The sequence below is a fragment of the Dipteris shenzhenensis genome, chromosome 14 (assembly GCF_047967505.1).
Source record: "Dipteris shenzhenensis isolate YYH24624 ecotype China chromosome 14, Dip_SZ_1.0, whole genome shotgun sequence".
Lineage (NCBI taxonomy): Eukaryota > Viridiplantae > Streptophyta > Polypodiopsida > Gleicheniales > Dipteridaceae > Dipteris > Dipteris shenzhenensis.
In genome coordinates this window covers 41,217,758-41,240,862 of record NC_141609.1, presented here as the reverse complement: position 1 = coordinate 41,240,862, position 23,105 = coordinate 41,217,758, and the positions used below count along the sequence as shown (strand labels likewise).

Below are 23,105 nucleotides of genomic sequence, written 5' to 3'. Positions count from 1 at the left end.
CTTTTGGGGCATCCCCAGCTGCATGCTCTGAGGCCTCATCACCTGGTAGTCGGCGCCCAAGACCCGAAAAGAGTAAGAAGAGTTGTGAGTGTTGTGGTGGCTTAGGAGATGTAGATGAGTTTGTACACTCCCAGTGTGTCAGGTCCCCCCCTGTGCATGAGATGCAGTTCGACTCTAGTCCGCCGATGTCCACCCCTCTCATCGGCTTGGGCAACCCTACTTCTGCAGAAGCCAGGGCGACATGACATACGGAGAATTCCGCTCCGCTCCAGTTCTTTTCAGTACGGACAAATCTAACGCGTAGTATGGAAATCCGTACAATTGTACAAGGGTGTACGGACGAACTTACGCGCAGGTGTGCGGACGGGAGTAGGCGATGTACGGGATCCGTATAGTTGTACGGACATCAGGTCGCGTCGTGGGAGCTGGAGCTGGAAGCAGGAAGCTGGGAGTAGGGAGCAGGTCCAGGAAGGAAGTGCTCTGATACCACTGTAGGCTCACGGAAGCAAAAGGATGCAAAAGAGTGGAGCAAGAAGTGGAAGCCGTCACATCAACAACTAGAATGAAAATGAAAGTACAAGGTACTATAAAAGAGAACCTTAGGACCTAGTGTCCTAGTGGTACCACTAGTACTAGGTATCATAAGACACTAAAAGTACTAGGTGACCTAAGTGCCAATAACTAAAGCTACATGGCACATACCAGGGCCCAGAGAGCATCAATACGATTGGGAGAAGATGGCCTGCATTAATGTCCACGGGAGACCAACAAGTCTATGGGACAGCAAGAAAACCTTCTAGTACATCTGCTTTAGGGAGGGCACATGGGAGCTCCTAGGGAGTGCAAAAGCAACCCCAATTATTTAGAGTACCTACATAATAATCTGAAAGAGTAATCAGCCATATATCAGTTTAAGACTGAGAGTCTTTTGGTTTGGATTTAAACTCTTTGATTATTGCTATGCCTTCATGGTAAACTGTCCATTTTCCATCCTTCCTAGCAGCCCTGACGCTAGCTAATTCCGTTGCCTAATTCTCCAACTGAGCTCGTGTAAGTTCCTCAGCTATCCATATCTTGGTTCCTTTCAACTTGTAAGATTGTCGAAGGAGCCTGATTCATAAATCTCGCGACTTAAGTGTAAGGATAGCATGTCCTGTGGAGTGCCGGATATTAGTCATCATCATCATTATCATCATCAACCTTCCATTCAATAATAGGCATGGTTGCTTTGACATGTGCTAAAGTCTCACTGAAAGGGTCATCATCTTTGAACCATCCTTCAGGGAGGCCCCCCCACTCTAATCTTCAACGCATTATTGCGTCTGGCTTTGTGTTCTTTGATCTCTTCTTGGATATCAGTCTTGTTTGCCTTAGTGTCGAACTTCTCAATCACTTCTTTCTTGATTGATTGTACTTCAGTATGGACCATATCTTTGATTGTAGAGACTAGCTGAGGAGTAGGAGGAGAATTCTTATATGAGTTCACAACCTCAACAATTACTACCTGCTTGCCAGGTCCCTCTAGAACTGAAATCGGGCTTTTACTTCTGCCAGCTCAAGCCTTAACTCTCTGATTGCTTGCTGTAAATAATAAATCTGTTCATGTTGCCCAGTGATGGGCTGTTTGGACCCTTCTTGTTGGTAATTGCGTGCATACAGAGAGGGTGTCATGGCTGCAACTGTAGAGTATCGAGTCCTGATAGTTGAGGTTGATGGAGTTGAGGGGGATTTGGAGGAGAGGGTAGGCCATTCCAATATTGGCCATTTCTCTAGAACCCCCTAGCTGAACCTAACCCCCGGGGTTGGGTTGGGGGTTTAACCTAACTCGGGGCTAGAGACCTTAGGAGCTTGCTACGAGGTGAGCAGGGGGGACTGTTGGCAACGGCGCTGCGCAGTTCTACTGCTGGCGGCGCTATTGCTGGTTGTTGGCGGCGCAGCTAGCTAGTTAGCTAGCTACGTTGCTAGCTGCAGCTAAAGATGCTGAAGTAGCGGAGAGACCAAAGGGAAGGCGATGGGTAGAGCGGGCGGATACATGGCGGTTCTACTGCTGGCGGCGGTATTGCTGGTTGCTAGCGGCATAGCTAGCTATGTTGCTAGCTGCAGCTACAGATGCTGAAGCAGTAGACAGACCAAAGGGAAGGCGATGGGTAGAGCAGGCGGAGCTACATGACGGGCAAAGCAGGCTGCGGCGATGGAGGGCTGCCGACTGAGGGCGATTGGGGGGGGGGGGGAGAAAGAAAGAAAGAAAGAAACTATTATTATCGTCCTCTGGGGGCTTGAAATCGACCCATGGGACCCAATGGAATGTTACAAAAAGTCTCCTTCTTTGAAGAAGGGTGGAGTGGACAGCTAGCATGTTGCTACCTGTGTAATACATTGGTCACGGTATGCAAGGACCTCGTGGGTCTATGAGACAAGATACAAAATATATGTAACCCATACAAGCCACTATGGGCTGAAGCAAAGGGGTCACTAAGGCCCTTGCTGAGTGCTAAGTGCTAAAAATGCAAAAAGCTAGTACAAAATATAGTAGGAAAAGAGCAATCAAGTACTGCTCAGAACGAGAGCTCCAAGTGCATGTGCAGGCTCTATATAACCCGGCTCCCTGATGGCCTTCTGATGTGATGCAAAGAGCTCACGTATCTGTGTTTGCCGGGTTGTCTCCCGAGGTGGCGGGGGGTGCGCTCTCCTGGATCTCTGTATTCGATGGGCTACATCGAGAGTAATGCCTCGTCTCTAGGAGCGCTAAGTGAGTGATGCATGTGAGTAAAGTGGAAAGGTGTACAAAGTACTGAGATGAAAGGCTGCTTTCAAAATGTATGTCATGATAAGTATAGTGTGTGCGGTGTCTGTTGTAAGGCGTGGGATGGATGTACTAAAAAATAGATAGGTGTGGTTCGCTCTTGAAGGTGGTGGTGAGACAGAGAAATCCGTGATATGCAGAGGATCCATCAATCACACTAGAGCCCTCCCCCATGTGGGAAACAAGTGAAACCACTTGACAAGGACCAGCGATCCAGGCCATTATAAATGAGAAGATCATGTATCCTGCCTATGTCTAATAGTGCATGTCCATAAGATGTTATTTTTTGTGCGTCTATCTGCCGAGACTCGGGACATCCCAGCCTCGTCTAGATCAACATCTAGTATTAAGATAGAGTCATCACGAGCATCGAGAAGTTGTTGGAAATGGTATGGTCACCTCCCCATCTGTAAGCCCCCATATGAGGAGAGCGGGGGGGCGGGAGGGGGGGTGCACCAAGAGTTGATGTGGCTGCCACATGGGAAGCATTTAGGCTGCCATGTGGGCAGCAAGCTCACAGCAAGAAAACATGAAAGCCTGGGGCACATGAGTCAGCCATGTGGGCAGCACAACAGGGAACTTACCTGCTAGATGGAAGCTCTCCTGAGGGGCAGATCTGGCATGGAATAGCCACCAGAAATCAGAGGGAAGAAGAAGCAGATCTGCGCAAGGAATGCAGCCTGGAAACAAAGCGATGACATGGCACTGATGTCAGCAGCTGTATGGAGGCCTTCAGAGACAATACGGAGCTGTTTGGAGAGCATCTAGGGCCTGGCAATTGCCAGAACAGAGACAGATTGCAGGTGGAACAGAGAGGCTGAAGAGCTGACTGTTTTGGAGAGGCTATGGGCCTGGAAAAAGGCCAGTAGGAGGACTCGCTAGGCCACTTGCATACTGCCATGTGGCTAGGCAAGCCCTCAAATAAAGTGCCTCCATGAGTCGGTTTTCATCGATGGGGTGGGTCGGTGGGGCAGGCTGCTGGTCGACCATCTGGGCCTCTACCAGGTCAGTTGGTTGGGGGGGTACCAGCCCCTATTAAAGAGGAGCCCCTATGGCTCATTAAGCATGCGCAGACAGAGCTTGAAAGGGGCTGCACACCTAGGCTGAGAGTTAGTGCAGCAAGGTGCAGGGATCAAGGCACATTGACAGTCGACAGAAGCTCGACTCTTTTGGTAAGGACAGAGGACTGCGGTATGGTGGGACTCTGGAGTCTTTTGTATTGTGTCCTTTTGTGGACGGAAATATACCTAATGTTGGTTCTATATCTCTCTTGGAGCATTGTCTATTTACTGGTCTGCTCACATGGATGTTGAGTACACACAAGCACATAAGTTTTGGATTCTGTAGTTTAACACTTCTGAGTTCCTGGGCCCATATATGAGTCTTTCGCTTTGTGGATACCCTCTGTTTGGTGATTTGTAGCATGGTATCAGATCCCTGATCGGAAGTGCACGAGAAGTGGAGCCTAAAGGCAAGGACATTGCTGAAGGTCGACCTTGATTAAGAGCTCGGGGTAAGCTACTTTGACATTTGAAGGATTGTGCAATTGTGAGGAGGGAGTTTGAGGTTTAAACAAGTGTACAACTCTCTTCTGAGTCATTGTCATGGCCCAGAGATATGCTATTCCTAATTTTGGGGACACATGCAAGTTGGATGCGAGCAATTACCCATTGTGGAAGATGAAGATCTGGAGCCATTTATCGTTGAGGAAGTCGTGGGAGATTTTGATGGCTAGAGAGTTAATGCCTCAGCCCATGGTGACTCCAGCTACAGCGACTACACTAGCAGTGCATGTTCTGGCAGATGCAGTGTTAGTGAGAGCCTGCCAGACGTGCGATGCGAAGGCCTTGGCCATCATTGTTGGTACCATGGCAGATGCGGTACTTCCTCTATTCAAATGACAGATACTTTTTTTGACGCGCCTGGACCACTTTGAGGCACATGTACGAGCTGAATAATGAAGTGAGGATTCTCAACCTCAAGATGGAGCTCTATGGCACGAGCATGGATGAGGGGGATACAGTATCACATCAACATGAAGGTGGTGAGGGATCAGTTGGCAGCAGTTGGTCAATGGACGAGTTTGACTAGGATGGCTCTGACGAGAAGCTATGGTAGTTTGGTGTCTACGATGATTGCAGGGCAGAGGGCGGCGGCGTTAAAAACGTTCGAGAAGCTTGTACGATTGGTTTTGCAGCATGAAGCTTGGGAGAAGAAATATAACGGAACTAATGACAAAGCCTTGATAGCTCAGGATGGGAGCAAAGGCAAGGGTAAGGGTAATCCTGGCAAAGGCAAGCCCAAGAAAGACAATTCTGATGATGGATCGGACTCTTTAGATGAAGAAGAGGAGGAAAAAAGAGAAAAAGTGCCTCTATCGAGATCAGCCATGACATTTGCGAAGGATTGCAGAAAGAAGAAGGCAGATTAGACGAAGAAGAGGGCCAGCTCAAATTCAGAGGAGTCAAAGAATGCTGCTCATGTGCTAGTCACCGAAGAACTTTTCTTGGTGACGTCTTCAGGTGTTGCTGAGGTAAGTATGCAGACCCCGCTGTTACGGTGACGATGTCTGACATTGAGAGATGGTCAGATGAGAAGTCAGAAACCTTTGTAAAGGTGGTGGACAGTGATGATAGCTTAGAGCCATGTAGGTGCTTGGCTGGTATTGCTGACACTGAGGAGGATTCTTCGATAGGACCTATGGATTCAGAGTCAGATGGATGCTGTGAGAGGGGGACATTTCAGGACGACACATGGAGGCTGATGGTCCAGGTAATCTGGATGTATGCTTGTTTGGGATTTGATTTCTTGAATATGTTAGTTTGGTTGCAGACCTTGCTAGATGGATGACGGGTTGAAATAGGCCCTGAGAGCATGGTCCTTGGAAGAGCAGATCTGCGCAGGGAATGCCTCCTGGAAACAAAGCGATGACATGGTGCTGACATCAGCAGCTGTACGGCGGCTCCAGAGATAGTACGGATCTGCATTCAGGGCATGGCAATGGCCAGAACAGAGGCAGATTGCAAGCGGAACAGAGAGGCTGAAGAGGCAACTATTTTGGAGAGGCTATGGGCCTGGAAAAAGGCCAAGGGCAGGTCAGGTTAGGACTGTCTGGGCCAGTGGCATCCTGTCATGTTGCCAGGAAGGGCCTGCAAGCCCTCAAATAAAGTGTTCCCACCAGTTGGTTTTCACAGATTGGGTGGGTTGGTGGGTCAGCCATTTTGGCCCCTACCAAGCCGGTTGGTTGGGGGACTACCAGCCTCTATAAAAGAGGACCCCCTAGGGCTCAATCAGCATGCACTTGAGGAGACACAGCTTGGAAGGGGCTGCACACCTAGGCTGATAGTTAGTCCAGTAAGGTGCAGGGATCAAGGCACGGTGACTAAGTCTACAGAAGCTCAACCAGGAGTACACGGGCTCAAGGATCTAGAAGTGCCAAGGAGGTAGTAGGAAAACTTTTGGTAAGGACAGAGGACCATTGTTTAGTGGGACTCTGGACTCTTTTGTATTGTGTCCTTTTGTGGATGGAAATATATCTTACGTTGGTTCTATATCTCTCTTGGAGCATTGTCTATTTACTGGTCTATTTACTGTGAGAGAGAGAGAGAGAGAGAGAGAGAGAGAGAGAGAGAGAGAGAGAGAGAGAGTCTTGCCATTGTGCTCGGATTGCACATACTGATCCGCTCTGTTCCAAATTACATTACAGGACTGATCCAAAGTGGAGTAGAGTTGATGTTGTATCCACTCCTGAAGAACTTCCTGAAGTGGATGCGTCTGTTTCTTTGGGAGTAACAAATATTCCTCATGACATCCCTGATTCTGAGAAACAATCACAGCCAGTTAAACTTTGGACTGGAAATGAGCAGCCTATGACAGGTAGTACAGCACAACCAGTGATGTTAAACCTCACATCCTCAGGGGCGGTTAAGAGTGCCAGTGTGCTGTCACCTGGAAAATTGGTCAGTACATCAGAAGCAGAGTTGAATGCAGGGCAGCCAATGCCACAAATAGGTAAGTTCCTTGCAGAGCTGCATTAGATCTTGTTTGAAACGTGCTTGTACCTTTTCTTAAGAGGCGAATTCAGATGAAGAGTATAATGCAGGGCCTCCAAGGACATCTCAACAGCTTTTGGAAGAGGACAAAAGCAGTTCTGAGCGAATACTTAGTTCATCTAAACCGGGTGTAGCAAGTAAGGAAATCACAGGCAACACTCCACAGAGCCCAACAACGGGTTTGTTTTCTTCTTCAAACTCCTCGTCGTATAGCCTTGATGGTAGTTCACTTTCTTCTGCAGATGTCAACAAGATAGGTACGAAATAAGCAGAAGTTTTGTTTACACTTCATAGAAGTATGTCCATCAAAGTTACAAGCTCATAATACAAGCTGGTCAAAGCTGAACCGCTGCCCCCCTCCCGACGACTCCTCCTTCCCGCTCCCCCTCTCCGCCTCTTCCCTCTACCTCCTCCGCTACCTCTCCGCTCCCCCCTCCCCGTCTCCCCTCGCCTACCTTCCCCGCCTCCCCCCGCCTCGTCTCCCCGTGCTGCCCCCTCCCACCTCCCCTCTCTGCTTCCCCGCTCCCCCTCCTCCTCCCTCTCCCCGCTGCTTCTTCCGCCTCCCCCGCTGCCCCTCCCCTCCTCCTTCCGCCGCCTCTACCTCCTCCCCCCGCCGCTTTCTCCGCCTCCCCCCGCCTCTACCACCTCCCCTCCCGCCCACCTTCTCCGCCTCTACCACCTCCCCTCCGCCTCCTCTTCGTCTCTTGCCTTCGCCTTCTCTCCCTCCTCGCTTTCTCGTCCCCCCCTCCTTCTCTGCCTTCCACCCTCCTTGCCTCCCTCCTTCCTCTTCCGTCCTTACCCCCCCTCACACCGCCTCGTCTACGCCTCCCCCTCTGACATTTTTCCCCCTTTTTTCCTTCCTCCCTACAGCGGGAGCATTTGCACTTGTTAAGGTGAAAGAAAACCTTGGTGGTGACCCTTGGTCTGGCCAGAGGGGCATCTATGGCAGCACCCTCGAATCCCACGGCCGTTAAGGCTCTTCTTTCCCCAATTAACAAGCAACAGGTATAGCGGGCCCTCCAGGACAAGGCGCTTGTAGGCAAAATTGTGGGCCTCACGCCTACACGGAGACAAGGACGAGAGTGGATCCAGGCGAGCTTGGCATTAGAAGGAGACCACATCCAGGAGGTCACCATCTATGGACGAGGCGTTTTCCTCATCCAGCTGATCTCCCCTGACACTGCCTCGACACTTGTGGAGGAGAGCCCCATCCTCCTCAGCCACATCTTGTTTACCTCTTTCCTTGGTATCATGGGTTTATAGTGGAGGACATGGATAAGACACACCATGTTCCACATTTCCCAGCTACACTTCGCTTTCCAGGGCTCCCCAAGGAGTATCAAGCCATCCTCCTTTCCATTGGTTGGGCATTTGGCACAGTGCTTGAGTCTCTGTTAGAGTTGATCGCCTCAGTTTTAGCAGATGATGGAGTCCTCAGGATCAGACTGGTGGTTGAGAGCCCAGAGTCCCTCCCAGAGTTAATCCTTCTCGAGATCCTTGAAGGGGGCACACTTCGCCAGAGGGTGGAGAATTGGGGGTTACCAGGCCAGTGTCTTTGGTGCAGACAGATGGGTCACCTCGCCAAAGATTGCCCTCGTGGCCTTCCTCGTGCGCCCTCCCCCCCCTCCGCAGAGTACACAGAGTCAGCAGGCTCGGGCTCAGTGTCCTCTCACGCAGGAGCAGCAGGATTCTCAAACCCCTTGGGTTACCCGCTCAGAAGGGGACTAGACCCCAAGTTAAAAAGAAAAAGAATCCAAGCAAGCAGGCCCGCAAGCACCGTAGGCAGAGGGCCAATTGTAGAGAGAGGGACAGGATTGATCGAGAGGCCCTGAAGGAGGAACAGTAGGAGCCACCTCCTCCAGCGGCAGGGGCCACCGCCCATCCAGACGGTCCTCCAGCTTCGGAGGTTCAGCTTCGGATTCCACCCTTGCAGCAGCAGTGAGCCCCACGAGCTCCAGATGCGACGATGGTAGAAGCCGCAAGCGCTAGCCCGATGGGGGCCGCGGAGGAGCCGATCTAGAGCCCCGGCGAGCTTGACCAGCAGGGGGGCTCTGTGGTCCTTGTTCCTCCTCCTCCCCCTCCTCCTCCTCCCCCCCAGACCCTCCCCCCTCTTCTTCTTCACTTCCCCCTCCCCCTCCAGGGTTCCCCTCGCCCCCTCCCCCCCCCCTCAGCCCCTCCTCCTTTAGTCACCCTCACCACCTGCCCCCCTCCCTCTATCCCCCGCGTCCCCACCGCTCCCCCACCTGCTATCCCCCTCTCCACTTGAGCAGTAGGTTCTTCCGCTTCGACACCCCTACCAGCTCGCAAGGGAATGATGACGCCCCCTTCTGCCTCCTCATCGCAGCAGCAGGCCCGTTTAGGGAGGGATTCTGAGGGACGAGGCTCGTCTTCCCAGTCAGCGGCCCTTAACCTCCAGCCTGGGCATCCCTTACCGCGGGACTTCTGGAGGTTAGGACCTTGGAACTACTTGGAGGTTTCGGACTCTTATCCTCTACCTTTGGAGGTAACGCTCATGCTCCTTCAGCCCCGAAAGGGGGGTTTGATCAGTGCAGTGGGATATCTGACACACCCCGTTTGGAGGTTTCCGTTTGCCTTGATAGGGGTGGAGAAATGGTCCCTGGGGGTGTTTGATGCCATTTCGGGGAATCAGATTACACTCATGATGGATGAGTGGATGGGGCCACATGGACTAGACCTTTGGTATGTCCATGGTGCAGAGGTCAACTTTCAGTTGAGCTTCACACGCGAGGAGTCGGGGTGAGGTTTGGCGACAGGAGTTATCAGATTGCCGCTGGAGGCAAAGGTGGAGCAGGCACACCTCTGGCCCCTCCTTCATGATGAAGTGGGCACGGAAGATCGGTATTGAGCCTGTATTCACACTAGTACGGCGATGCCCAGATATTGACTACTCGCCCTCTAAACCCCCGACAAAATCACACAAAGCAGTCTTTCTGGGACACGAACCCACTCACAGGAGAGCCTTGTTCCCGACTCCCCCGTCCTCATGAGCTGGACCATAGTGAGTTGGAACGTACACGGGCTCCACGACTGTGTTCGTAGCCAACCGCAGCACCTGATACTCCGGCAGGAGTTGCAGAGGGTAGTGGTAGGACGGGCAGTGGACATCCTTATGATTCATGAACACATGTTTTCAGCTTCAGACATCAGATGACGCCATCACCTTCTCCCAGGGAGAGGTCCAGAGGAGTGGTCCCCTGTTAGAATTATTATTATATTCTAGGAGTGACCAATGTAATGTAATAAGTAGGTTAGGGGCACTTTTCCCTCTTTAGAGGTTTTTCCCCCTTACCACAGTTAGTTCACTAACTACGGTTAGTGAAGGATAAGGTTTTGTCACTTAGACAAAACCTTTCCCTCTTCTTGTATTCAGTCACTTCATCTGTTGCAAACCGACGTTCAACTCTCTTGCTCTCTTACTCTCCTCTTCCTCACATTTGGTATCAGAGCCACTACTTCTTCCGGACCTGCGCCTTGCTTAGCTCTTGCTCCTTGCCCAAGCTTCTGTTGCAGCTCAAGCTCTTGCAGCTCGGACCAACACCTGGACCAGCTTCGTTTGCAGATTTTAGCTCCATCCATACATCAACTACAGTTCAATTAATAGCACTGTTACTCGTCCGTACGCTGCTCCTGCGCTGCTGTCCGTACAGTCGTACGGACTGTTTCTCGTACAAGCCGTACAATAGTCGTACCGTACTAGTAGTACCAGCTTAGCGCCGTACGTATCTACATCAGCTTCAGCGCCGTACGAATCTACGGGTGCTTGACAGCCTTCTGTATTGTTCTGCACCTGTCCCGTCCGTACATTTGTACAGCAGCAGCCCGTACCTGCATCATCTGTCCGTACTACTGCACACTTTACAGTCCGTAAAACTATTCGTTGTCTGTACTTGTTTCGCACATGTGACGCCGTACAACGTACGATCGTCCGTACAGGCTCGAGGTGTACGTGTCTGTACAGCTGTACCAGATCGTACAGCCGTACATTGCGTCAGCAACCATACAACTATACGTTGTTGTCCGTACAATCCCAACTCATTTGGTGGATTTTATTGGTAGCACGAACTCTGACGTACAGGTGCAAGTTCAGTTAGTAGGTGTTTTTCTTTGCATTGAGCCATTGTTTGGGTGTGTATTCAAGGAATTCTGTGGGCAATTGTGACCACATTTGGAGAAATTTGGGCCTTTTTGGTATAGTTTGGGGCTTTTTGTGAATTTGCCCCAATTTCAGCTCAATTTCTCCCCAAAATTTGGGGCTTTTGGTTTTGCACTGCAATTTCTTGCATAATCGGGGCTTTCAATTAATTTGCCCTCTTTTGGATGCAATTTCCCTCAAGAAATTGGGGCTTTTGCAAGTGGGTTGCAATTTTGCAGTGAAAAAGCAATTTGGGAGTTTGCAGGCAATTTTGGACTCATTTTGAGTGACATTGTAGACATTGGTAAATTTTGCAGTGTTTTTTGGCAGGTTTGGAGAGCATTTGCAGGATAATTGAAGTGCATTTTGAGCCTTTGACAGGCTGTGACAGTATTTGTCACTGTGGGCAGCTTTTTCTTTGTAGATTTTACTCGTGCATTTTATATCCCAGGAAGGGATGTCACTTGGTCAGTCTGCTGTATTTTTTGATATTTTCTTGTATAAATGGCTCAGAACAACTCCAATGAGGTGTTCGGGGTTCTCACACAGGAGGATAAGTTGGATGGCACCAACTACTCCTTGTGGAGTTTCATGGTTCGCAATATCTTGGTTGGCAAACATCTTTGGGATTATGTCAATGGGGATGAAGCAAGACAGATACAGCTACTACACCTGTCACTCCTACAGCTGGAGGCAGGGGTAGAGGTATAAATGCAGCATAGGTGGTTGGAGCAGCCGCTCCAGGAGCTCCCACAGCAAAACAGAAAAGATGGGACTCTAGAGATGCACAAGCTCTTTCAGTAATTTCTCTTTCTGTCAAGAGGTTCATTATACCTCATATTCGGTCATGCAAGACATCTATGGCAGCTTGGGAGATACTAGAGAGTATGTTTGCAGCAAGAAATGATGCCAGGGTTTCCTTTCTGAAGCAAGAACTTTCCCATACACATATGGAGGAGGGAGATTCCATGAATTCTCACCTCACAAAGCTTTAGGACCTTAGGGAATTCTGGATTCAGAGATGATCACCACCACTCTGAACTCTCTTCCTGAGTCCTATCTCAGTTTCCACACCTCGCTGAATTTGTCATTGAGGGGGGGCAGCAATCCTCTCTCCTTTCATGAGTTGGTAGGACTTCTGTTGTAGGAGGAACAAACTCGCAGAAATATGGCAACCCAGGCTGGCGAGCATGCTATGCTCTCCAAATTCAAGCCCAAGGGTAAAGGGCAGCAAAAGCCACATGCCAATCAGCCCACACATCAGCATAAAGCTGATTCTGGACAGGCTTCTTATAAGGCAAAGGGTGATACAAATAAGCAGAAAAAGAAGGGCATCTGTCACCTTTGCAAGAAGCCAGGTCATTATATTGGAGAGTGCAAGAAGTGCATAGCCAAAGAGAAGAAAAGGGATTCTGGTATGGCTGTGTCAGATGCATCAGTTCCACATTCTCATGATGGAGGAGATGTTGCAGCCAACTTGGTTGAAGAGCACTATGCCTTTCTGTCTTCCTTTTCAGATTTTTCAGTGGGTAGTTCTGATATTACAGCCACTAAAGATGATGACCCATATGCTTTCTTGACTTGCAATTACGATCCTTCAAAGGATGAATGCTCCTTTAGTGTTGATGAGACACTTCACACTTGGTATTTTGACAGTGGTGCTTCAAAGCACATCACTTCCAAGAAAAGTCTGTTTGTAACTCTGCATTCTTCACCCACCAAGAAGAAGGTAACTTGTGCGAATAATTCTTCTTATTCAGTGTGTGGAGTGGGAGACATTATTCTCACATCCGTTGATGGCACAGATTTCAGAATTTCAGATGTACTCTATGTGCCAGGGATAAAAAAGAATTTGCTTTCAGTGTCCTCACTCAATAGAGGAGGATTTCAGGGTGTTTTTGATGGACAAGTGTGCAGTCAGAGACAAAGAAAATGACTATGCTTTGATGTTGTCTGGCACTTTGTATCGGGGTCTTTTTCAGCTTGATCTATATGAAAAAAGATCCCATCTTGCTTTATCAGTTAGCACTCCCACTGCTGCGATGCAGAATGCGGAGTTATGGCATGCCAGGTATGGGCACATGAGCTATGGCAGCTTAATGACAATTCAAAGGCATGATATGGTTGATGCATTGCCTCCTTTGGAGTCGCCTCCTCCTCTTGCATGTGAAGGCTGCATTCTTGACAAAATGCATAGACTTCCCTTCAAAAAGGATGGTGCAGTGAAAGCTACACGAAAATTACAGCTTATTCACAGTGATGTCTGCGGTCCCATGAGGACACCTGCTTTTGGGAGTTATCTCTATTTTGTTACATTCATAGATGACTTTACTAACTACACTTGGGTCTATGGTCTGAAGGCAAAATCAGAAGTGTTTATGCATTTCAAACACTTTGTGGCTATGGTTGAGAATGAGACAGGACTGAAGGTGCAGACACTTCGAACAGATCGAGGGGGGGAGTATATGTCTCATGAATTTGAGACTTTTTTGAAAGAAAAATGTATCATGCATCAGCTTACAGTGAGGCTTACACCTCAATAGAATGGGAAAGCTGAGCGGAAGAATCGCACCGCCATGGAAATGGATAGATGCATGCTCACAAGTAAGAAGTTGCCTCACAGGTTTTGGCTGGAAGGCCTCATGTGTGCCAACTATAGTTTAAATCGGGCTCCTACAAAGGCTTTGAGGACAATCACTCCCTATGAGGCATGGCATGGGAGAAAGCCTTCAGTGGACCATTTTAGAGTTTTTGGTTGTGTTGCATATGCCCACGTGCCTGAGGAGTTCAGACACAAGTTGTCAGATAAGGCACTCAAATGCATTTTTGTGGGATATAGTTCACAAAGCAAAGGCTATCGTCTCTACAATCCAGCTACACGCAAGATCTTTGTTAGTAGAGATGTTATATTCTCTGAAAATTCTGCACATACACATGCTGAATTTCAGATTCCAGCCTCTTTAGATGATGTGTTTGAGGGGATGCTTCCTATAGCATTTGGTTCCCCCACTGAAAGTCAAAATTTACAGCAACCTCCGCCAGATCCACATGTACAGATTCAGCCCCTAGCTGAATTAGTACAACCTCAGGTTGTGGATGAAGTTGTCAGGCAAGAATTTCAAGAGATACACGCAGCCAAAACAGTCCCGCATTGGTTGCTTCAGACTCTCAGGGAGAGTAAGCTTGAAGCTCCATTGCTTGGCAGAACTCGTAGGTACTCTTCTTGATGAGGAGGAGTCTGAGACATTTGAAGAAGCAAAGGATAATGTGCATTGGATGAATGCCATGCACGATGAATTGCAGGCCATTCATAAAATCAGACTTGGGATGTCGTGGATTTGCCACCAGGTAAGAATGCCATAGGTACACGTTGGGTTTTCAAAGTCAAAAGAAAGCCAGATGGGTCCATTGATCGGTACAAGGAAAGGCTGGTTGCAAAAGGATATGCTCAGAAAAAGGGCATAGATTATGAGGAGACTTTTGCTCCTACATCCAGAATGACCACCATCATGTCAGTTATAGCAATGAATAGTCAGAGTGCTATAGCAGTGGCAAAGAATCCTGTGTTTCATGCTCGCACGAAGCACATTGAGGTTCACTATCACTATGTCAGAGAGAAGTTGCATGCTGGGAGCTCTGGGAAGCCCTCAAGGCTCTCCCGACCTAGAAGTGCCCGGGTGAGGATGGCTTGACTCCGGCCTTCTTTCGGAACTTCTGGGAGATTATCTCCACCCCTTTCCGTCTAGCTTGCCAGGAGATTTTTGACACAGGCCTTCTCCCTCAGTCTTTGAGGAGGGGGTGGATTTGTTTGATCCCGAAAGGGGGAGATAGGTCAGAATTCCGACAGTGGAGGCCAATCACTCTGCTTGATACTGCATACAAGATCCTCGCCAAGGTCTTGAGTTTGCGGCTACGGCCCCACCTTACCGACATCATCCATGACACACAGACTAGGTTTGTCTAGGAGCGTAGCATCCTCGGTAACATCTTCACGTTCTAGGAGGCAGTGGATTGGTCCAGAGAGAAGTCATAGCCGTTGGCCGTCCTTCTCTTGGACTTTGAGAAGGCCTACGACAGGGTGGAGTCTATGAGGAGTTTCAGCGCTATATGCAGGGAGCTCTAGCCAGATGCTTATCGGAGGACACATAGGCGAAGCCTATCCTCTCTCTCGCTCAGTCTGCCATGGCTGCCCACTTGCTCCCTTCCTCTTCTTGTTTGTGGCGGAGGCTTTGGGCTACTATTTGAGATCACAGGTGGCGGGTCTCATAGGGCTGAAGCTCCCAATCAGACAGGAGGAGAAGCTACTTGACTCGGAGTTTGCAGACGACACGGCCTTGTATGTTGAGGGCACCACAGCGAGTCAGGAGAGAGTCAGGGGCGCCTCGGGAGCACGGATCAACTGGCTATTTATTGTGAGGCCTCGGGGGCACGAATCAACTAGACGAAATCTATAGGTTTCTTCACAGGCTATTTATTGTGAGGCCTTGGGGGCACGGATCAACTGGACGAAATCTATAGGTTTCTTCACAGGCTTTGAGGAGACACAAGAGATCCGGGAGTGACTTTGGCTATTTATTGTGAGGCCTCGGGGGCACGGATCAACTGGACAAAATCTATAGGTTTCTTCACAGGCTTTGAGGAGACACTGGAGATATGGGAATGGGGAAGTGACTTTGGCTGCAGATGGATACCGCGGGGCCGGATAGCAAGATACCTCGGATGCCAGGTGGGTATTGACATTACAGCAGAGCAGCAGATTGCCCCGGTCCTTGAGAGTGTTCGGCGCAAGCTTCTCTATTGGAGCTCGCCCAAACTCTCCTTAGCAGGTCGCGCCTTAGTGGCAAACCAGGTCCTTCTTGCCACGGCCTGGTATATCACCTCCTGTTGGTGCTTTCACAGAGGTTGCATTGGGCAGCTCTGACGGTTGGTACGGAACTTCCTTTGGGCAGGTTCAGACAGTGATCACTAGGACACGAGGAACACTAGGGCCCGAGTAGCTTGGCAGACAGTGATCATGCCGCCGCAGGCACTGGAGGCTTGGGTGTCATTGATCCGGAGATGCAGAGCAGGGCCCTTTTGGGCAAGTTGGTGGTTCGTGGCCTCACCCCCGGGGCAGAGCCTTGGAAGCTCCTCTTAGAGCGAGGGCTTCTAAGGAACACCCCATGCACTGGGGGACATTGGTAGCCTTCACATCTATGGATCTTCTCAGAGGCCCCCCTTACGGGGAAGGGCTCCCCCTTGATGAGGAGTCTTCACAAGGTATGGCAGAGACTGGCAGGGGGTCTCATCCGTGCTCCGCTCAGATGCAGAGAGGAGTTTGAGCGCCAGCCCCTTATGTGGCACCCAGAGATAAAAGATCAGGAGGGCTGTATGCTCAGACAGTGGACTCACATTGGTTGGGCACAGTGGGACAGTGGTCCAGCAGGGTCCTTTGGCCGCTGGAGCAGACTACCTATGGAGACAGAGGTGAGGCTTGATGCCCTAGCGCATCTGCGGGGGGCAGGGCAGCGGATGGGCGAGATTGACTTAGCCATTCCGGAGTCCTGGTGGGAAGGACTTCACGTTTGGAGAGACAGCAGATGGTTGTGGCAGTTTTCTCGTAATGGTGTTCCCTTGAGGATGTTGATGTAGTGCGGCAGCACGCACCTCGGCTTCTTCCGTGTAGGACCCGGAGACCTACTTCAGCCACTCACTGAGAGTGACCCCGAGATAGATGGGAGTCTTGATGGGATACACTAGTAGATGATCAGAGTGGTGGGCCGTTTGGGGAAGGAGTGGCACATTGACCCTCCCAGTATTTCAGAGCAGGATCCCTCTAGATGGCGCCTTTGGCTGTGGGAGAGTAGACCCCTGAGGGAGGTCCGGTGGGATCCGGGAGAGTGGTTTTGGCCCTCCAGGGGAGGCCTAGCTGAGCAGGTGGATGAGGTGCCCTTCTTTTCCTACACCACACGGATTGCCAGGAGGCTTCAGATGGACTCGTTGAGGTGGACCCCTTCGAGGGAGAGACATTGGGTGACCCAGAGAGTGCCCCGAGATGTGCAATCCAGGTTCTGGACACGGTTATGGTCCAGCTTGCGGGCAAGGAAGATCTCTTACTTCTTTTGGCTGGCCGCCCACGGAGGCTTGCCCATCAGACCGTGGTTGGAGCAGATGCGAGTGGACGGGCAGTGCCATTGTTGCTCCAATGGTGCCCTGGAGACTATCCCGCATTGCCTGTGGAGTTGTCGTAGCGCAGCGAGGATCTGGATGGGAGCCCTCAGGATCATGCCACGCATGTAGAGTCTTCATAGAGACTACACCTGGGGGATGGTGGCTTGGTTGAAAGAGGGAGGACACGCGTTTCAGATTGATGAGATCTCCCCAGCCTACCGGATACAGGGTCAAAGCATCCAGAGGATCGCACTCCACGAGGCAGTCCCCCTTGACAGTCTAGCTCCTCCTCCTACTAAGGAGAACAGTGTCTGGGAGGTGGTAGCCAGCGTCATGGCTTGGAACATTTGGGTGGCTCGCTGCAGTCTTGTGATGGGTGAGCACCCGGTTCCACCCGCGGCTATCCTAGTTGCCATATGGCAGGATATCATTTACACTCTACGGTCCACCTGGGAGCGCGGGACTCCAGGCTCCAAGAAGGCGACTATCGAGAGGCGTGCTCGTTTCTACAAGGCTTCGCCTGCAGGTGTTTTCTACATCTTGACTCCATGAGGGATTCGTTGGCTGTATAGCCCCCCCACTTGGCTGTTAGCCCCAGTTCCAGAGATCCCCTAGGCAGTGAGCTGGGTTTCTCTGGAACAGGCCGGTTTTTCTTTCAGCCTTTTCCCGGTTTTTTCCATACTCAGCACCTTCGGGGCTGCTGTCTTGTATGAAAATCTTTCAAGCATTAATAGAAGGTTCCTTTCTTTGGAAAAAAAAAAGAAAAAAAAGAAAAGAAGTATGTCCATCACAATTGTTTAAAAAAGTATTTCTTAACCTTGTCTCTATTACTCTTATCAGGACATCTGAATAGTAAGAAGGATCTAGTAAAGCCATCGGAAAGTTTAGGGTATCCAGAGCAGAAACAATTCCGTGGATCTACTGTATCAGGAATTCAGTCCGATTTTGTCAAGGAACTTGACAAAAGTGGTTTTGAGGGAATAGTTAGTTCACCTAAACTTGGTGTAGGGAGTAAGGAAAGCAGTAGCAACACTTCACAGAGCTCGGCAAAGGCCTTGTTTTCTTCCTCCAACTCCTCGTTGTATAGCCTTGATGGTAGTTCACATCCTTCTATAGACGTCAACAAGACAGGTATGAAATAAGCAGAAGTTTTGTTTATACTTGAGTTCATAACAGTCTGTCCATCTCACGGTTGTTACAAAAAAGTCCGAGAAGGTAATGACTTAACTTTATCTCTATTACTTTCTTATCAGGACATTTGATTACCAAGAAGGATCTGGCACAGCCATTGGAAACTTTAAGGTATCCAGAGCAGAAACAATCCCGCGGATCTGCTGTACCAGGAATTGAGTCCAATTTTGTCAAGGAGCTTGACAAGGTATTTCTGTGTTTGTGTTAAAAAACTGTTTCTTGGCTCTCTCTCTCTACTTCTACAAAGCCTTAAAACTTTTACATCTAAAGCACAAAAAATCCATTGACTGGTGTTGAGTTCAATCTTCATTGCCTTTGTTTCAGTTAATATTGAAGGGCCCCTGTTTTTGTTTTCTATAGTCCCTTCTGAGTGAGTGTCTCATCAAATTTCTGCAGCCAAGTATTGCTTTACTTTGCTAGTAATTGGTCTAAATGGGAAATACGCTGCGTAGTTCAATAAAAAAGGGCGTTGAATATTGAATATGAGAGCTTTAAAGAGCATTCCCTGTTCTGGGTAATATCATAGAAGAACAATGCGTTTATAGTATGCACTTTGACAAGCTAATGTGGAGGTTGCTAATGAATGCTGCTTTCCTTGGCATCTCTGTGGTCCACTGCTGTAACACAGTATTATCACATACCAGGGAAAGCCTTAAAATGCATCTTAAAAAGAGGTAAGTGTCAAGGACTTGGGCCTGGAAATCGTGGAAGAAATCTTACTTATAGGCTCACCTGATTTATGATTGTGGTCTAATGAGATAGAAATGCTATTTCCTATATCAACCACATATCAGCTATATCGAGGACGCAACACTGGTACAAGATGTGACTGAAAAGAAAACATAACTATTAGTAGGCATATTAAGCATTTTTTTCCAGAGAAGAGAACATTCTATTAATAAACTCCGTAGTGACACGGACACACAACTCCCCAATAAAGGGTACAAAATAAGGATATCCCCCTGGCCGGCTGCTTTACCTCAAAAGTATACCACCATATTTGAACGAAGGAAAGGGCCTGGCTCCCATATACTTATAAAAGTAGGCCTTTTTTTTGAGAGAGAGAATAAAATTCTATTAATAAACTTCTTCTTGACATGGGCACCAAGGCAAATAGAACTTTCCAATGAAGGGTGCAATATAAAAAACACAAGGATATCCCCCTGGTATGGGGGATCACCTCATACAAAGGGCTGAACAAATAGCCACTCCGTGGTTTATAATGCCATATTATATGACCATCTATCAATTTAAGGAAGGAACTGGCTCCCATATACTGATAAAAGCCTCCCTGGTGTACCTAGCACGGTCCGAATCTTCCTGGTGTCTATCCCATCTACCTCTGAGAGTATGAATGATATCTAGCCAAATGCTGGCCAGTGTCTCTGAGGCTGATATGATATGCTGCTCTATTGCCTGCATGCATCTAGCTTCCTATATGTACAAGGCAATGATGCTCGTTATCAGCTCCCATCTATGACTGTGTCTAGGTGCCCACACTGTCACTGTGAAGTCCAGAGTAAGGATGAAGGTCAACTCTTGCCCTACCAATCTGAAGGATGAATTCTCCTGGGTGTCCTTGTACCGGCAAGGAGGTCCTCTGTCTGCACTGCTCCGCAGGTCACCACCATCTCATCTTGAATCCCAGCAAAGAGTATCCTCAAAGCTCTCCTTCAGACCTCGTGTGCCGCATTGTTAATGAACACTGTTGGACATGGCAAATTTCTTGAATGAAATTTCGTGAGCAGATCCCTATTAACTCACACCTGCATGGATTGTATATGTTAATGTTCAAGCCTACCGATCCTACTCAAAGAAATGCTAACAACTCAGCAGTTGGTATGCATTTTGAATGGATGCTAAACTGAACTTCGGTTTTTGAATGCAATTTGCATGTACTTTAAAAGGCTTTTGACACAAGAAGAGATGCTATAGCAAGCTTTGCATATCTGTGTGCACTCATTCTGCATGTGTTTATATGCTGTGTTTTGAAATAAATTCTGCATTTTTCAGACACCAAACAAATTATGTAAACAATGGTACTTCAAGTACTATGCCTTGTTGACTTTGAAAACATTTTCCCTGTAGTGGAGCACATAGTGCAATGTTCTTTTTTTGTGAGATCGAAACGGTTGACATATGTCACAATGTTATATTTAAAAACCGCTTCCATTTTCTTTTAGGTTCAAATGATGGCAAAGGAAGTTGACGAGCTGGTGGCCTTTACTGAAGGCAGAAGCTATGGAATGAGAAGGGATCAGAACAAAATATTCACGAAGTCCATGTTGGAAGGCATAGAGTCTGGAATCCAGAAATTAACTAAAGAGTGTCGAGACTTCCAGGTTGTGAATATTGAAAGTAGTACACATCGATTAATCCTTTTGGTGATCTTGTCAAATGGGAATTATTTACTTCTAACCTTATTTGAGAAGTTGACCTCCACTGTTCGCATGACTTATGTAGCCTTGACTTGTTGCATTATGTTATACTTCTTAGGAAGAATTGGAGGAGCAGGGACAAAGCATCGGTGATCTTCGTGACGAGAGCATGCAAGGTTGTGTTGTTTGATTTTTTTGGAGACAGTATGTATATTGTGCGTAGTACAATTTTCTGGATTCATAAAATGGACTCTGTTTGATGTGCTCATTTGTGCTCATTGTGACATAAACCAAAGTAAAGAGGAAGACTTTCTTTAACCAAAGAGGCACTCCCTAGGACTCACGTGAGAGACCAACTTCAAGTGACACTCGTGCAAAAGCCAACACCCAACAAGGAGAGAATTTGCAAACGAAGATCCTGGTATACTTGGTTATTATGTAGTTTAGCAGCCCTTGATACCATTGCCGCCTCCTGCTTTGGTGGACATGAGTTGGGAGATTTTTGCTAGCATCTCTGCCTCCTGCTTCATTGGCCACCTGCTTTGGTGATCAACAAATGAGCAATCAAATGTAGAGTGATTGCAAAGCTGTGACTCATTGGCATGTTTATGTGAAGTGGAATCTTCTACCCATGCAACCGAAAGTTTCATCCCATATTTAAAATGGCGCTCTTTTGCATTTGGGCTAGAGGTGTCGTGAGCATCCTCAGTGTGCCTCTAGCTCTGGTTCTCTCTCGTGGTGATCTTCTACCTCTGCCTATGCCTGTGCTTGTGCCTTTACCTTTTCCTTTTCCTGCAAAAGTACCTTATTCCATGTTTGCCTTTTTCCTTTTTCTTTTTCTAGGTGATGGTGTGGGGGTTGGTTAAAAGTGTGGTTTGTATACAATTTCCAAAAAAAGAAGATTACATTATTGAAGTTTCATTCTCTCTCCCATACAGGGAGGATGCCATTAGGGGGAAAAAACAGTTGTGATCAACGTTACTTGTAGAAATTCTTTGCTAGCAGAAGCCAGCACCCAACAAGGAGAGAATTTGCAAACGAAGATTCTGGTCTACTTGGATTAGCTTCCATGTCTTCTTTTGATATTTATATAGAGCTGCTCTTATGTTGTCTTTCTCTTGTAGAATCATGTTAGAAAAGAAGCTTCAGGGTTGAGCTGATATCATTAAAGAAAAAAGCATTTCTTGAAATCCAAATGCGCCATAAAGCATGGGCTCTTATCATTGAGCACATGGCTCTCTTGACCTTCCATGCATCCCCATATATTTCCATACCTTCCTAGCAGTTGGACACGCCCGAAAAGATGGAAGACACCTTCCATAGAATGTCTGTGCCTTTTGCAAGTGGCATCAGTTTATCTAACTGTAAACTTCTAGCACTAATCCAGTTTGCTTTGTGTAGAATAAGCCACATCGGTACTATCATTTTAAAGGGAAGTTCACTATCCCAAACAAGGTTGATTCATCTCTGCTAGATCAGAAAAGAATCACTTTTCTTCCACATGTGGTTTAGTATTCATATACCTCCCGTGTGATAGTGACTTCTCAGTCAGCTTGTGACCGGCAAGGGCAAACCATCACTCGTCATCCCCCCTTACTCTAAACTGGGTGGCCAATACCATCAACCAAACTAAAACACAATACAATCATTTTTGGGGGACAACCCAGGGCAGAGGATCTCTTATTGACTCCAAATACATTCAATTTAGAGGGACAACTCAAGGCTGAGAACCTTTATGTGACTCAACACAAACACACATAGCATAGGGGCCTAGAAAGCCCAACCTTGGTCAAATGGGTCCTCGTCGTCAAGAGAGAGACCATGAACCTCTGCTGTAGCTGCATGTATCTCCTCTGGGGGCTCTTCAAGTTCAGCTTCGTCTTCAGCCAGAAGATTGGCATGATGCTTCTCTTGTTCCTATGCTTTCTTCTTGAAGCAATGGGCTTCAATGTGTCCTTTCCTTTTGCAAAACTTGCAAATAATGTTCTTGTTGGTCTTCCACTTGCTTGTGGAAGCAAATGCATGATCAATAGGAGAGGCAAGAGCAGCTTCCTTATTGTGACAATCCTTCTCAATGAGGAGGGCCACCATATCATCAAACGTGGTAGTGGCAAGATGAAGGATCTCAAGAGTGTGTTCAAAGCGAGAAATGCCATGCATACTCTTCATAAGGATGGCCATCTATCTTCATCATCAGGAACACTCTTCAAACTTGAGAGTTGTTGAACAAGAGATTGAAACCGGGCTAGATGATCACTCAACTCATCATTCTCTTCCATTTTCAGATCATAAAATTTGAGCTTCAAGAAGACTTTAGAGTTGGTGATTTTATTACCAAAGAAAGTTTCGAGGCGACTCCAAATCTGCTTAGCTATTGA

General features: G+C 48.1%; 1 protein-coding gene across 5 annotated transcripts in view; it reads left to right on the top strand.

Annotated features, from left to right (window-relative positions):
* Positions 1-23,105, top strand: part of LNO1 (Nuclear pore complex protein) — a 171,740-nt gene that overhangs the window by 101,404 nt on the left and 47,231 nt on the right. Inside the window, exons 9-14 of one of the 5 annotated variants that reach the window (XM_087384480.1) lie at positions 6,510-6,814; positions 6,906-7,034; positions 18,167-18,289; positions 18,412-18,536; positions 20,533-20,691; positions 20,846-20,903. In XM_087384480.1, coding sequence (XP_087240606.1) covers positions 6,510-6,814; positions 6,906-7,034; positions 18,167-18,289; positions 18,412-18,536; positions 20,533-20,691; positions 20,846-20,903 — 899 coding nt within the window. Of the gene's footprint in view, positions 1-6,509; positions 6,815-6,905; positions 7,113-17,998; positions 18,290-18,411; positions 18,537-20,532; positions 20,692-20,845; positions 20,904-23,105 lie in introns of all 5 variants that reach the window. The other 4 variants (XM_087384478.1, XM_087384479.1, XM_087384477.1 and 1 more) reach the window with 4 other exon arrangements.